This window comes from Bison bison, unplaced genomic scaffold (assembly GCF_000754665.1).
Source record: "Bison bison bison isolate TAMUID 2011002044 unplaced genomic scaffold, Bison_UMD1.0 scf7180017864151, whole genome shotgun sequence".
NCBI classification, from domain to species: domain Eukaryota; kingdom Metazoa; phylum Chordata; class Mammalia; order Artiodactyla; family Bovidae; genus Bison; species Bison bison.
The window spans coordinates 1,736-13,856 of record NW_011494723.1 but is presented as its reverse complement, the minus strand read 5'-3'; the positions used below and the strand labels follow the sequence as shown (position 1 = coordinate 13,856).

Sequence of the window (12,121 nt, the reverse complement as noted above, 5' to 3'; positions counted from 1 at the left end):
GTGGCTGGTACTAGGTGCTTAGAAAAATAATTTCACTCCTTATATTTTGGGGGATGGGAACAAAAGGGGAAGAGTGTATTTCTTTGTGCCCTGAGAATCACATGTTTTCTTTTGGCCTTGACATGGTCATAAAATATGTTTCCTTTAAAGGAAGAATTTATAGAAAAGCCATGTTCATGTTGAATGATTTTAGGATTGATTTGTTTTTTTATACATTTCTTTCTAATTGTGTTTTTGTTTTTGTTTTTACATTGCAAAAGAAGTAGATTCTGGCTATAAAGCCCAAACTATCACTGGGGACAATGAAATTCACCAAGCCATTTGTTGTGACAAAAGAGTTTATCAGTCATAGTTAAAGCTATCCAGGAGTTTGTAAAGATATTTTGACTTGTTCTTGTGAAAGATTTACTTCTTAAACAAGTCCAAAATACTTAAGATACTCAGATAGCAAATGTACTCTTATACATCAAAAGTCAAAAACATTTAGGAGATCATGTATTTAGGAGTCCATGTATGGACTCACTAAAACACTTGAAAATATTTTGTCTTATAGTCACACATTTTATTACAAATTTATTTTGTACCCAATAGAAAAGCAAGTTTGAAATCTATTTACAAGAACTATATACATTTACATATATTACATACAGTTAATGAATTTAAAGAAAAATGGGCAGAGAAACACAATATATATGAAAGAATATGCCACTGTACATGGTTTATTATCATGGCCCTTAGTGTTACTGAATCTTTATTGTAGTAATAAATACAATTCTATATTTACACATCTTATAAAACATCTCATAAATGTATTTTTTTCAATTCCAAGTTAAAACATCTGATCAAAATAAACATGCTTATATAAAAATAAATCTACCTAACAGTCTTTTGGTTTGGATTTATTGAAGCTAATGTAGTATAACAGAAGTTACAAATTAATCCTTTGACCTTTAGTATTTAATAATTTTGCCTCTTATAATACCTAACACATATTAAACATGGAATAAGCAGAGACGTCATGTTCTTGACATCAAGTGGGTTGACCCAAAGACAACATAGCTAAAACCAAGCCAAATAAACAGGAGAATATGTTAGCACGTTTCTGGTGAGCCAAAACTGGTTTCAGACACTTGCCAAAGCTACTAGAGATACATGTGAGAAGCTATGTCAGTGGATTTAATTTATGTTGTGTCTGCATTTGATTATTACCTTATGATACACATCAGTGTGAATCAAGTGATAAAACCTCCTGTGAAAAATGTGTACTCAACCAAGGTAAAAAAATCCCAGGTTGCTTTCCATCTTTTCTAAATATATCCATTGCCAGCAATGGACTTTTCTTCTCATCTCGGGGCACCAAGGAGTTAAAATGAATTAGAGAAATCAGACCTTGTCTGTACCTGATTGCTTTCATGGTAATTTAAGAATTTAAGTTCATTTTCCTTTCAAAATATTTGTAAGCAATTTTATTCCACTGAGGGTAGAATCATCTAGTGCTGATTCATAAAATCTAGCATCTCTAAAAATGATGTGAACATGAATGAATGAGTAGTACCTTATGTTATCCATTCATGGCAGGATTGGTGACCTGGAAGGATCTTTTCTGGGAAAAGTGAAGCAGTACTAAAACATCTCCACACGGTCATTAAGATGAAATCCTATTGGTCACAACCATTACTTAGTAATGTAGGCTATTTAAAATTCTTTTTCTCCTGATATCTCCAGGCATATTTTAAGGGATTTTCTGGTTTAAAACCTCTTTTGTAAGCAAGTGAGTCGAAAAAGAATTCAATTGAAATCATGGAGAATTTTTTGGATATTTCAATCTGCTTTTTAAATATATACGTATTTTAGGCTTACCAGAAAAGTAGGACTATCTACCATAGCTGAACAAATTATATAAGCAGCATTTATACTGATTTTTCACTCTCTAGTATCAACAATTATCAGCTTTTTGACACAGAGATTTTTAAAAAAAAATTGAATTTCAACTCAGTTCTTTTTGGTTCCGCTCTGATGTACTCAACCTCATATTTTTGGGTTTTCAATTTTTGACAACGTTTTCTCTAATATTAATTAGAGACACGGGACAAATGCCACAGATGAAAGATGACAGCTTTCAGTCATCGGATAAGCTGGTGGTGACCCGGAACTGGAAGGCAGGTCGTAGGCTATGCTGGCACTGGTGAAGGTCACCAAGGCTTGGGTTGAGTCACAGGACTGTTTCTCCACATCGTCAGAGTTAATAGACATCAGGCTTGTGTGTTTCGATCTTGTCCAGAAGTGGGTTTGCTTTCCCAGGCTCCCCAGATCCTCCTTAAAATGTGGATTGAAGAGGATGTAGAGAAGGGGATTGAGGCAGGCAGGAAGGGGGACGATCACCAGGAGGATAAACTTAATGACTTCTGGGCTGATGAAGGTGAGGTTCAGTAAAGAGGAGAAGGACAAGAAAGCCACGGGACAGTGCAGGATGCAGTTGGTGAAGAGCAGCAGGGCCACGTGTTTCACCATGGAGCAGTCCCACATGCTCTCCAGGTCTCCCTTTTCCAAGTGACAGTAGAGCCTAGTGTAGGCGACGGTCATAACGAGGAAGCAAAGCGAATTCAGCAAGACGAGGGCCACCATGTAGCCGGTAGCACGCGGCTCCCCGAAGGGCAGCGGCAGGCAGAGCGGGGAGGCGCTGTACTCGCTGCCTCCCAGCAGGGGCACGGCGGCCACGGTCCCCGCCAGCAGCGCGCAGAGCGCGAGGGTCGCTCTCAGGCTGGGAAAGGGAGTTTGCGTTTCGAATTTTGCTGAGCATTTCACCGACCACCCACGCTCCAGGGCTGCCAGGGTGAGCAGGAAAACTGAAGATTCCGAAGCAAAAATGGACAAAAAGCCGACGACCTGGCAGCCGACCGCCTGCTCCCACCAGGCACCGTGTTGCGCAAAGCTGCCGAAAGTGAAGGCGTCCACGCCAGCCAGCACTGCACTGGACACCCCCATGAGCATGTTGACTGCGGCTATTAACCCGATTAACAGTTTTATGGAGGATATGTACACTGCGGCTCTGAACACTGTGGAGGTCACCAAGGCATTACATGTCAGTGCCAAAACCGCTATGGTCCACACTCCAATTCGGATCAGCCAGCTACCGAACAGGTATTCACAAAGTTTGAAAGGGCCTAGAAGTCCAAAGAAGAGACAGATGGGTGTCAAATGAGGGTTCACGACTTTTGCCACACTCCCCTTTTGGTTTCTCTTATCGGGACACCAAGAGATGCAAGCCAGTAACAGCCCTGGGAACACACTGTTCTCTTTTCCCACTTTATTAAGTGGAAAAAAAAAGTGAAAGTGTTAGTGGCTGAGTTGAGTCTGACCCCATGGACTGTAGCCGACCAGGCTCCTCTGTCGGGGGAATCCTTCAGGCAAGAATACGGAGTGGGTAGCCATTCCCTTCCAGGGGATCTTCCTGACCCAGGGATCGAACCAGGGTCTCCTTCATTGCGGGCAGATTCTTTGCCTTCTGAGCCACCAGGGAATCCCCTTCATTAAACCATTATTTAATGTAAAGATGAGTATACCAGATGCCCAGGTTTTCAACCTATACCCAGAAAAATGGAGCCAGAGAGTTTTTACATTACTGGATTCTGGCTCCCCAAATATAGCAGTGTGGGGGCCAGGTAACAAACCAGATCTCCTGGACTTTTTATTATTAATATATTTTTCCAGAATGTTTCAAAAAGGTTCTGTAAACAGGGAAGCAGAATCCTAGGGAAACACTTTGTGATTTTAGAAGAGGAAGTGTGAGTCGTATGCATTTCATGAGAATGTCATCTTAGGTTTAGACTGACATTTGCTGTTTAGGAGCAAAGAACCATCAAACTGTTGAAAGTAAAATATCAACCCTCCTCTGCTGTCTTCCTCCTCCCCCCAACTGGATTATCCTATTTCAGAGAAAGGGACTAACAATGAAGTAATTAACATACATAGAAATTTTTACTTATCTCTAAAACTATTATTTGCTTTAACCAAATAGGTTCTCTTTAGAGAGAACCTAAGAAATCACTGTCAAAAATCAGTGATTACATGAAGCAAGACTGTTGCATACCAGTTCAGGCTAAAGAGCTAATATTATTTTAAAAATTACATATACCTCTAACTACATGATTGGTTCTTCAATTTCCATTAATCTGAATCAAAAGTCTCCTATAAAAATCCTGTTTATGACGAGACCAACTCCAGGAAATAAACATTTGTATTTTAAATGTCTGCATGAGGTGGGATATTGATGAGCTGCTAAGATGGCACAGATTTTGCCTGGAGGTGTAGCTGAATGTCACTGACGGCTTCAGAGTTAAGGGTGGGTACCGCTCCTGAGGCTGTTGGGACACCTTTCTCACCTGGGGAAGGTGAGCACCGCACCGGATGAAGGGCTCTCAGGTCTTCCTCAAAGTCAAGTAGGAAATCTTCAAGATCACGCTCATCTGCAGGAATGAGAAATTCTGGAATGATTAGTTCTGTCTGTCTTTAGAGGGACCAACTCCCAGGGAGGAGAGAGGCCTGGATTGCCCTGGAGACATGAAATGTCACAGAGGAAACTGAAGGGCAAACATCCCACTTCTCCCCGGGCTTTCTCTCAAGTCTGTGATGTAGTTGCTTTGGGATGTTCCACTCAAGCTACTGTTTGACAACTATCCCGGCAGAACTGGGGACGAGGGATGGTAACCAACCCTGGGTTCCTTGTCATAATGTTGGAGCTCTCTCATTCTGTTCTTGTTCCCTGCAGCTCACTACGGCCCCGAATCGCTCTGACCTAAATTAGAGAGAGAGCGTGGGTCTGCATTCAGTGGAAGAACCACTTTATCCAATGTTCTAACACTCAGATGACTACAGTGCAGATGTTCTGAACTATGTTCTCTGAATACAAGAGGGAGAATTAGTAAGTTTCCATCTTTCTGGGGTATTCTGCTAAACAGAGGACAAATCACGTAACTGCTCGGTGCTTGGGTTAGCTACCCGTGAAACAGGAGTTTTTTTAATCTAACATGCTTTCCCCGAGACACTGATTTAATTGGTCTGGTGTGGGGTTCGGGCATCAGTGTTTTTAAAAAACTTTTGTGTGATTCCAATAGACAGCCCAGGATTGGGAATCACAGTCTCTGAAAATAAACTCCATGAAGAACCTCCTCTCTCTTGTTCATTGTGTGCCTCTAGGACCTAGAACAGTGCCTGGCACATTTTAGACATTCTAATTGTTTTTTTTTTTTTTTTTGAGGGGGAGAAGGGGTTGTTGAATAAATATACTAGAAATTAGGGTGAACGAGGCAGGAAAAGCAAAAATGAAAGCAAGAACGAGAGCAAGACACACGCTATCGCGTGAAACAAAAAAGCCAAGGGCTGGAATACCTGCTCCTTAATCGGATACATGTGCAGGAAGCCAAGTCAACGAAATGTGCAGACAGAACAAAGCATACTTGCTTGGGAATCAACAAATCATTAACACCCAGAGGAAGAAAAGCCAGTCTGTTCAGACTCTGTGCAAACTTGCAAGGTTGGCAAGAAAAGGAAAGCACCCGCTTGTTACCACAGGTGTGGTTTGAGGTGCATTGTTGTCTAGTTAAGTCAGGTCTTACTTCAAGGAAAGCCAAGTGCTTTACAGACATTATCTCATTTCACTTTCCTGACAGATAGCCTTGTGGAGGGTAGGAGGTGAGAATGTTTTAGGATTAATTGGGTAAGAAGTTGGATTCCTAAGCTCTTCTGCTGAGATATGGAGGCACCTAAAATGTCTATATCCTCCGCTCTACTCGGGTTTAAGAATAAAAATATTTATCTTCTGGAGTAAAAAGCTCAGAAGCATGTTTGAAAAAGGTATCCACAGGGATGAGACCCTCTTAAAAGTTTATGAAAGTACTCATAATCAGTGTTAATATTTACCCCAGAGGATACTGTATGCTAAAAGGGATCTAATGATAAGCATGAAGAATTCACTTACAGAAAATATGACATTTCAGACTGAGTCCTAAAGGAGTTTTCTCTTTCTCTGAGACTCTTTAAAAAGTAGGATTGATTCTCAGCTTGCTGGGGTGATTATATGGAGGCTTGTCTGGAGTTCAGATGATATGTTTGAGGACTTTTTCAGGCGCCTTTCTGACACAGATTTGTCAGTGACACAGCTGATATTACCTTGAACTTGAAATACGCCAGCATCTTTTTTATGAAGGTCTTCTGCAGTGCTGTTGTCGCCTTTACTCCATGGATTAGAAATTTTATAGACGTTCTCACACACTCCAAATGCACAGCACTGATATGCGTAAGGCATCTCTATAACCCTTGGAATGAACAAAACCAAACAAAAACACACACTGAAAGAAACAGATTGCTAAATATAGTGCTCTTCTTTCACTTAATACTTCTGCCTGTGGGTTTTAGACTTAATAAATAGTCTAAATTATTAACTATGTGCATAAAGATGTTGGTTCCAGTGCTATTCATAATAACAATGGAGTTAGAAATTATTGTCATGAAATGTTGATAGTTACTGAGGTTCAATGGATATATTATTTTCTCTACTTTTGTGCTTGAAAATTTCCATAATAAAAACATGAAAAAAAAAAAAAGGATCACTGGGGAAATTGTAGCACTGTTAAGTAGTATTTATAGTATCATATAGTGTTAAGTGACAAAAATGTGATATAAATTTGTATACGTACTGTGGTCTAACAATTAAAAATACATTGGAAACCAAATCTGGAAGGAAATAGCAAAATGTTTTTAGAGGTATTTATAGACTTTTTTCCTTTCTTTTATTTATAAACTCTGTTTTGGGGTTTTAAAATTATATGAAAAGTACTATGGTTTAATATATACAGAGAATATACATGTATATTCTCTCTCTATATTATATATATTCCCTTGGTGGCTCAGTGGTAAACAATATAAAATTTTTCAAGGGACTTCTTTATTGATAATAAGTGTGACAGGTTTTAAAGAGCATTACTTCTTCAAACAAATATTAATTTAATAGATTTTATGAGAACATATACATAAGCAAAATGAATTTTAAAATGTCAACAGGAGTACAATTATGTTATAATGTTATTTAATTACATGTTCTAGTTTCTATCTCATGGATCAATGGTTTTCAAACTCTTTCTATGAACTCTATGTTCCAGGAGGCATCTTAGAGAAACAAAGGAAATGTGGTCAGGAAGAAATATTCTCCTACTCCAGGGTTTGTCCTAACAATGCCCCAGGGGTGGGGGACATGAAGGCATGAAATGCAATTCAAAAGAGTCCCATAAATTTTGAAAACCACTATAACACGTCTATTATTTCACATGACCACAAGTGTATCTTATTAGCTTTAATGACAAACTCACTTGAGTTCTGGAAAATTTTCAGATGATATCAAGCTCTGTAAAGCATGATTTCCTGTTAATTTTAAGTGAGTTAAACCATGTAACCCAGTTACAGGAATAGACGACAGGCGGTTGGACGAGAGGTCCCTGCAAAACATCAAACAACAATTGGCTTTTAGTCTGTGTTAGCATATAACGATTACATTAAAAAAGCAACCTCAAGATTATTAAACTGCTCCATAAAACCTCTAAGCAGGGTCCTTACTCTTAATGGTAAAAGGAACCATTTTGGTTTTAGCTCCTGACAACTTTTCTATCTGCAATCAGAATTGCAGAAAGAAAAATGTTTTAATCATATCCAAATTGTAATTTCTACATTCAGCTTGATTTTGGCAGACGCGACGTGCTGCGTGCTAAGTCATGACCGACACTTTTGTGATGCTATGGACTGTAGCCTGCCAGGCTCCCCTGTCCATGGGATTCTCCAGGCAAGGATACTAGAGTGGTTGCCATGCCTCAATTTTGCCGGGGGGCGGGGTGGGGTGCGGTGGGGGGGACATCTAAAATCTAGTGGGAGGCGCTACATCTAATTTGAAAACATCGTTTGCGTTTTATTTTCTTCCTCCTCTCTTTAACTTCTGTCTGACCCAATTCCTTCTTTCTCTCTGAGACGGGAGTGGAGAAGAGGAAGAAGCAAGGGCTGGGAAGGGAGGATAAAAATGGACAGGAAGATTTTCTGTTAGTATGGCAAACTGTGAAATGAAAGCCCTTTAGAAATGAACTGATGTCTTATTCCATTCCACCTGATAGCTTGCAAAAATGGAAAATTTCACCTCAACAACCAGAACCAGCTGTCACCCAGATCTTCAATTATAAGGATCCACATGGCCTTGGAGGGGCAGGGAGCAGGATTGCTCCTTTCTAGTTTGATCCAACTCTAGTGTGGAGGACACTGAGGACTCAGCATTCTGTGCCCAGGCTTTTCCAGCAAAACCAACATTCATTTTTGATTAATCAGATACTGCCCAATTATCAAAAAACATGCCATAAACAAGTCATGAAATACTCACAGCTTTCTTAGAGATGGCAAGGTGGAAAATGCATTAGGGTCAATAATTGCAATTTTGTTCCAAGCTAAATTCCTATTAAAAAAAAAAAAAAGGCAAGTGAGAAGATTATATAAAAGAAGACCTTGTGAAGTTTTACCATATATATTCATTCTTCTAACAAAATTTAACTTCCATTCAGGACATGGACAATTAACTTTATCAAATCATCCTTCAGATGCATGTATGGATAGTATAAAATGATTAAAGAGAGAATTTGAAAGCAACCTTGTTTATTAAATCAATCCAGGAAAATCACTCAGATGGATATTTTAGTTTTTATTCTTTTCTTGATAAAAAGTTGACTTTAACATGGTTGTAAAATTTTATTAAGGCATTTCTAAGATGAGTGGGGGTTGGGGAGTTGGGAGAGACAGGAACTTCTGAAGCTCTTCTGATGGGCAAGTAAATTTTAAGTTATAAAATGTTCCCAGATACATAATGAAACCCAAAAAGAATTTGTGTATATTGTCCAGCATGTCAGACCTTAAGAGAAACACAGAGATACTTTCAAAAACATTCCCAGTAAAGAGAATGGACATTTAAATTCTTAACTGGGAAATGAAGAAAAAAGGGGCTAATATATGTTAGAAGTATAATTCTTTGATAACAAAGCCTATAATTTATTGAGAAATTCACTGGCCCCTCTCCTCCACACCTATGTGTAACAACATGTAGGTAATTTACAAGAATAAGAACTTCCACATTTTTAAAAAAGAGCAAGGAACTTAAAATTTGTATTTTTAAAATTCATGACTCAAAAGGGGAGCTAAAGCGTAGGCATTTGAGGAAACTGAAAATGACCACTGTCAACTTTTCTCTAATGCAAGGTAATTTATTCATGGTGTCGGGCCCCTAAATTACCTAGGATAAATGGTATTCACAGAACATTTACATTCTTGTTTGAAAGTCCCCCCCAAGCTGGGGGAAACTGGAAAGCTTTTTTTTTTAATTGGAGGATAATTGGTTTACAATATTGCGTTAGCTTCTGCCATACATCAACATGAATCAGCCACAGGTAAGCATGTGTTCCCTTCCTCTTGAACCCTCCTCCCACCCCCCACCCTACCCCACACCTCTAGGGTGTCACAGAGCTCTGCTTTACACTCCCTACATCATACAGTAAATTCCCACTGGCTACCTATTTTACATATGCTAATGTATATGTTTCAATGTTACTCTTTCAAATTGTCCCCCATCTCCTTCCCTCACTGTGTCCATATGTCTGTTCTCTATGTCCGCATCTCCATTGCTGCCTTGCAGACAGGTACATCAGACCTGTCTTTTTAAATTCCATATATGTGAATCAATATACAATATTTGCTTTTCTTTCTGACTTACTTCATTCTGTATAATAGGCTCTAGGTTCATCCACCTCATTCAGTTCAGTCCAGTCATTCAGTTGTGTCTGACTCTTTGCAACCCCATGGACTGCAGCACACCAGGCCTCCCTGTCCATCACCAACTCTCGGAGCTTGCTCAAACTGATGCCCATCGAGTCGGTGATGCCATCCAACCATCTCATCTTCTGTTGTCCCCTTCTCCTCCCGGTTCAACCTTTCCCAGCATCAGGATCTTTTCCAGTGAGTCGGTTCTTCACATCAGGTGGCCAAAGTACCAGAGCTTCAGCTTCAGCATCAGTCCTTCCAATGAATATTCAGGACTGATTTCCTTTAGGATGGAAAGCTTGGGTCTCCTTGCAGTCCAAGGGACTCTCAAGAGTCTTCTCCAACACCACAGTTCAAAAGCATCAATTCCTCAGTGCTCAGCTTTCTTTATAATCCAATTCTCACATCCATACATGACTACTGGAAAAACCATAGCCTTGACTAGATGGACCTTTGTTGGCAAAGTAATGTCTCTGGTTTTTAATATGCTGTCTAGGTTGGTCATAGCTTTTCTTCCAAGGAGCAAACATCTTTTAATCTCATGGCTGCAGTCACCATCTGCAGTGATTTTGGAGCCCCCCAAAATAAAGTCTCTCACTGTTTTCCATTGTTTCCCCATCTATTTGGCATGAAGTGATGGGACCGGATGCCATGATCTTAGTTTTTGAACGTTGAGTTTTAAGCCAACTTTTTCACTCTCCTCTTTCACTTTCATCAAGAGGCTTTTTAGTTCTTCCTCGCTTTCTACCGTAAGGGTGGTGTCATCTGCATATCTGAGGTTATTGATATTTCTCCCGGCAATCTTGATTCCAGCTTGTGCTTCTTCCAGCCAAGCGTTTCTCATGATGTACTCTGCATAGAAGTTAAATAAGCAGGGTGACAATATACAGCCTTGACGTACTCCTTTTCCTATTTGGAACCAGTCTGTTGTTCCATGTCCAGTTCTAACTGTTGCTTCTTGATCTGCATACAGATTTCTCAGGAGGCATGTCAGGTGGTATTCCCATCTCTTGAAGAATTTTCCACAGTTTGCTGTGATTCACAGTCAATGAAGCAGAAGTAGATGTTTTTTTCTAGAACTCTCTTGCTTTTTTGATGATCCAACAGATGTTGGCAATTTGATCTCTGGTTCCTCTGCCTTTTCTAAATCCAGCTTGAACATCCGAAAGTTCATGGTTTACACACTGAAATCGGGCTTGGAGAATTTTGAGCATTACTTTGCTAGTATGTGAGATGAGTGCAATTGTGCGGTAGTTTGAGCATCCTTTGGCATTGCCTTTCTTTGGGATTGGAATGAAAACTGCCCTTTTCCAGTCCTGTGGCCACTGCTGAGTTTTCCAAACTTGCTGGCATATTGAGTGCAGCACTTTTATACTCAGAGGACAGTAATTCCATTCCTAGTCATGAACCTGTGCACCCAACGGGTTGCACAGGTTGCACAGGAGGTTTCCTGTTGGGAATCCTCCCAACAGGCCCAGGGGAGCCAGTTCTCCTCTCTTGCCCTGATCTCTCAGGTTGCACCTTCAAGGCTCCCTGAGGTTCTCTGTTGGATTCCCAGTGGAAGTCCCTGGAGGACAGCAGTCGGGGTCTCCTTGTGGTCTGCTCCTCGATTTTGGAATCTTGGCACAGCTGTGCACTTTCTCAACCATGGCACCCCCTGTCTGTGCCTCAGGGCTTCCTGGGTTTTGGAAACACATTTCATTCCTCCCTGTCTCTTCAGCCCCCGTCTCCATCATGCTGCTGGTTTCTACACGCGCGTCCCTTGCTTGCCAATACCTGTGTAGGTGTCCCTCCATTTGGGCCATCAGGGTGTTTGATTCTGTGAGAACTGACTCTGATTCCTGTGAGAACTCTCACTTATATAACCCTAAAAGCATATGTGCTTGTTCTAGCAATGCTGACAGCAACAGCAACACTGCTGCATATTTACTATGTGCCAGGTATGGCCACCAGCTTCTTTACACATAAAATCTCATAACCCTCAACACAACTTGATAAAGTAAGTATTATCATTAGCCCCATTTTACTGGTGAGAAATAAAACACAGAGTATTAAGTGACTTGCTCCAAGTCACAGAGTACTCAGCAGCTGAGATTCAAATCTAAGTAAACTGGCTCCAGAGTCCCCAGTATTTGGCACAGAACTTGTTTGGAATCCTTAAACTATTGGGTTGGCCAAAATGTTTGTTCGGGTTTTTCTATCAGTTCACTTCAGTCGCTCAGTCATGTCCGACTCTTTGTGACCCCATGAATTGCAGCACACCAGGCCTCCCTGTCCATCACCA

At 40.4% G+C, this 12,121-nt stretch overlaps 1 protein-coding gene across 1 annotated transcript; it reads right to left on the bottom strand.

Moving 5' to 3' along the window:
- Positions 1-351: 351 nt before the first annotated feature.
- Positions 352-8,485, bottom strand: LGR5 (leucine-rich repeat containing G protein-coupled receptor 5; the record flags this gene model as incomplete). The annotated part of the gene is made up of 5 exons (XM_010840944.1): positions 352-3,164; positions 4,383-4,466; positions 6,169-6,314; positions 7,365-7,490; positions 8,414-8,485. Coding segments are annotated over 5 exons (1,516 nt in total), but the record flags the coding sequence as incomplete, so codon positions are not given.
- Between the last annotated feature and the right edge of the window lie 3,636 nt (positions 8,486-12,121).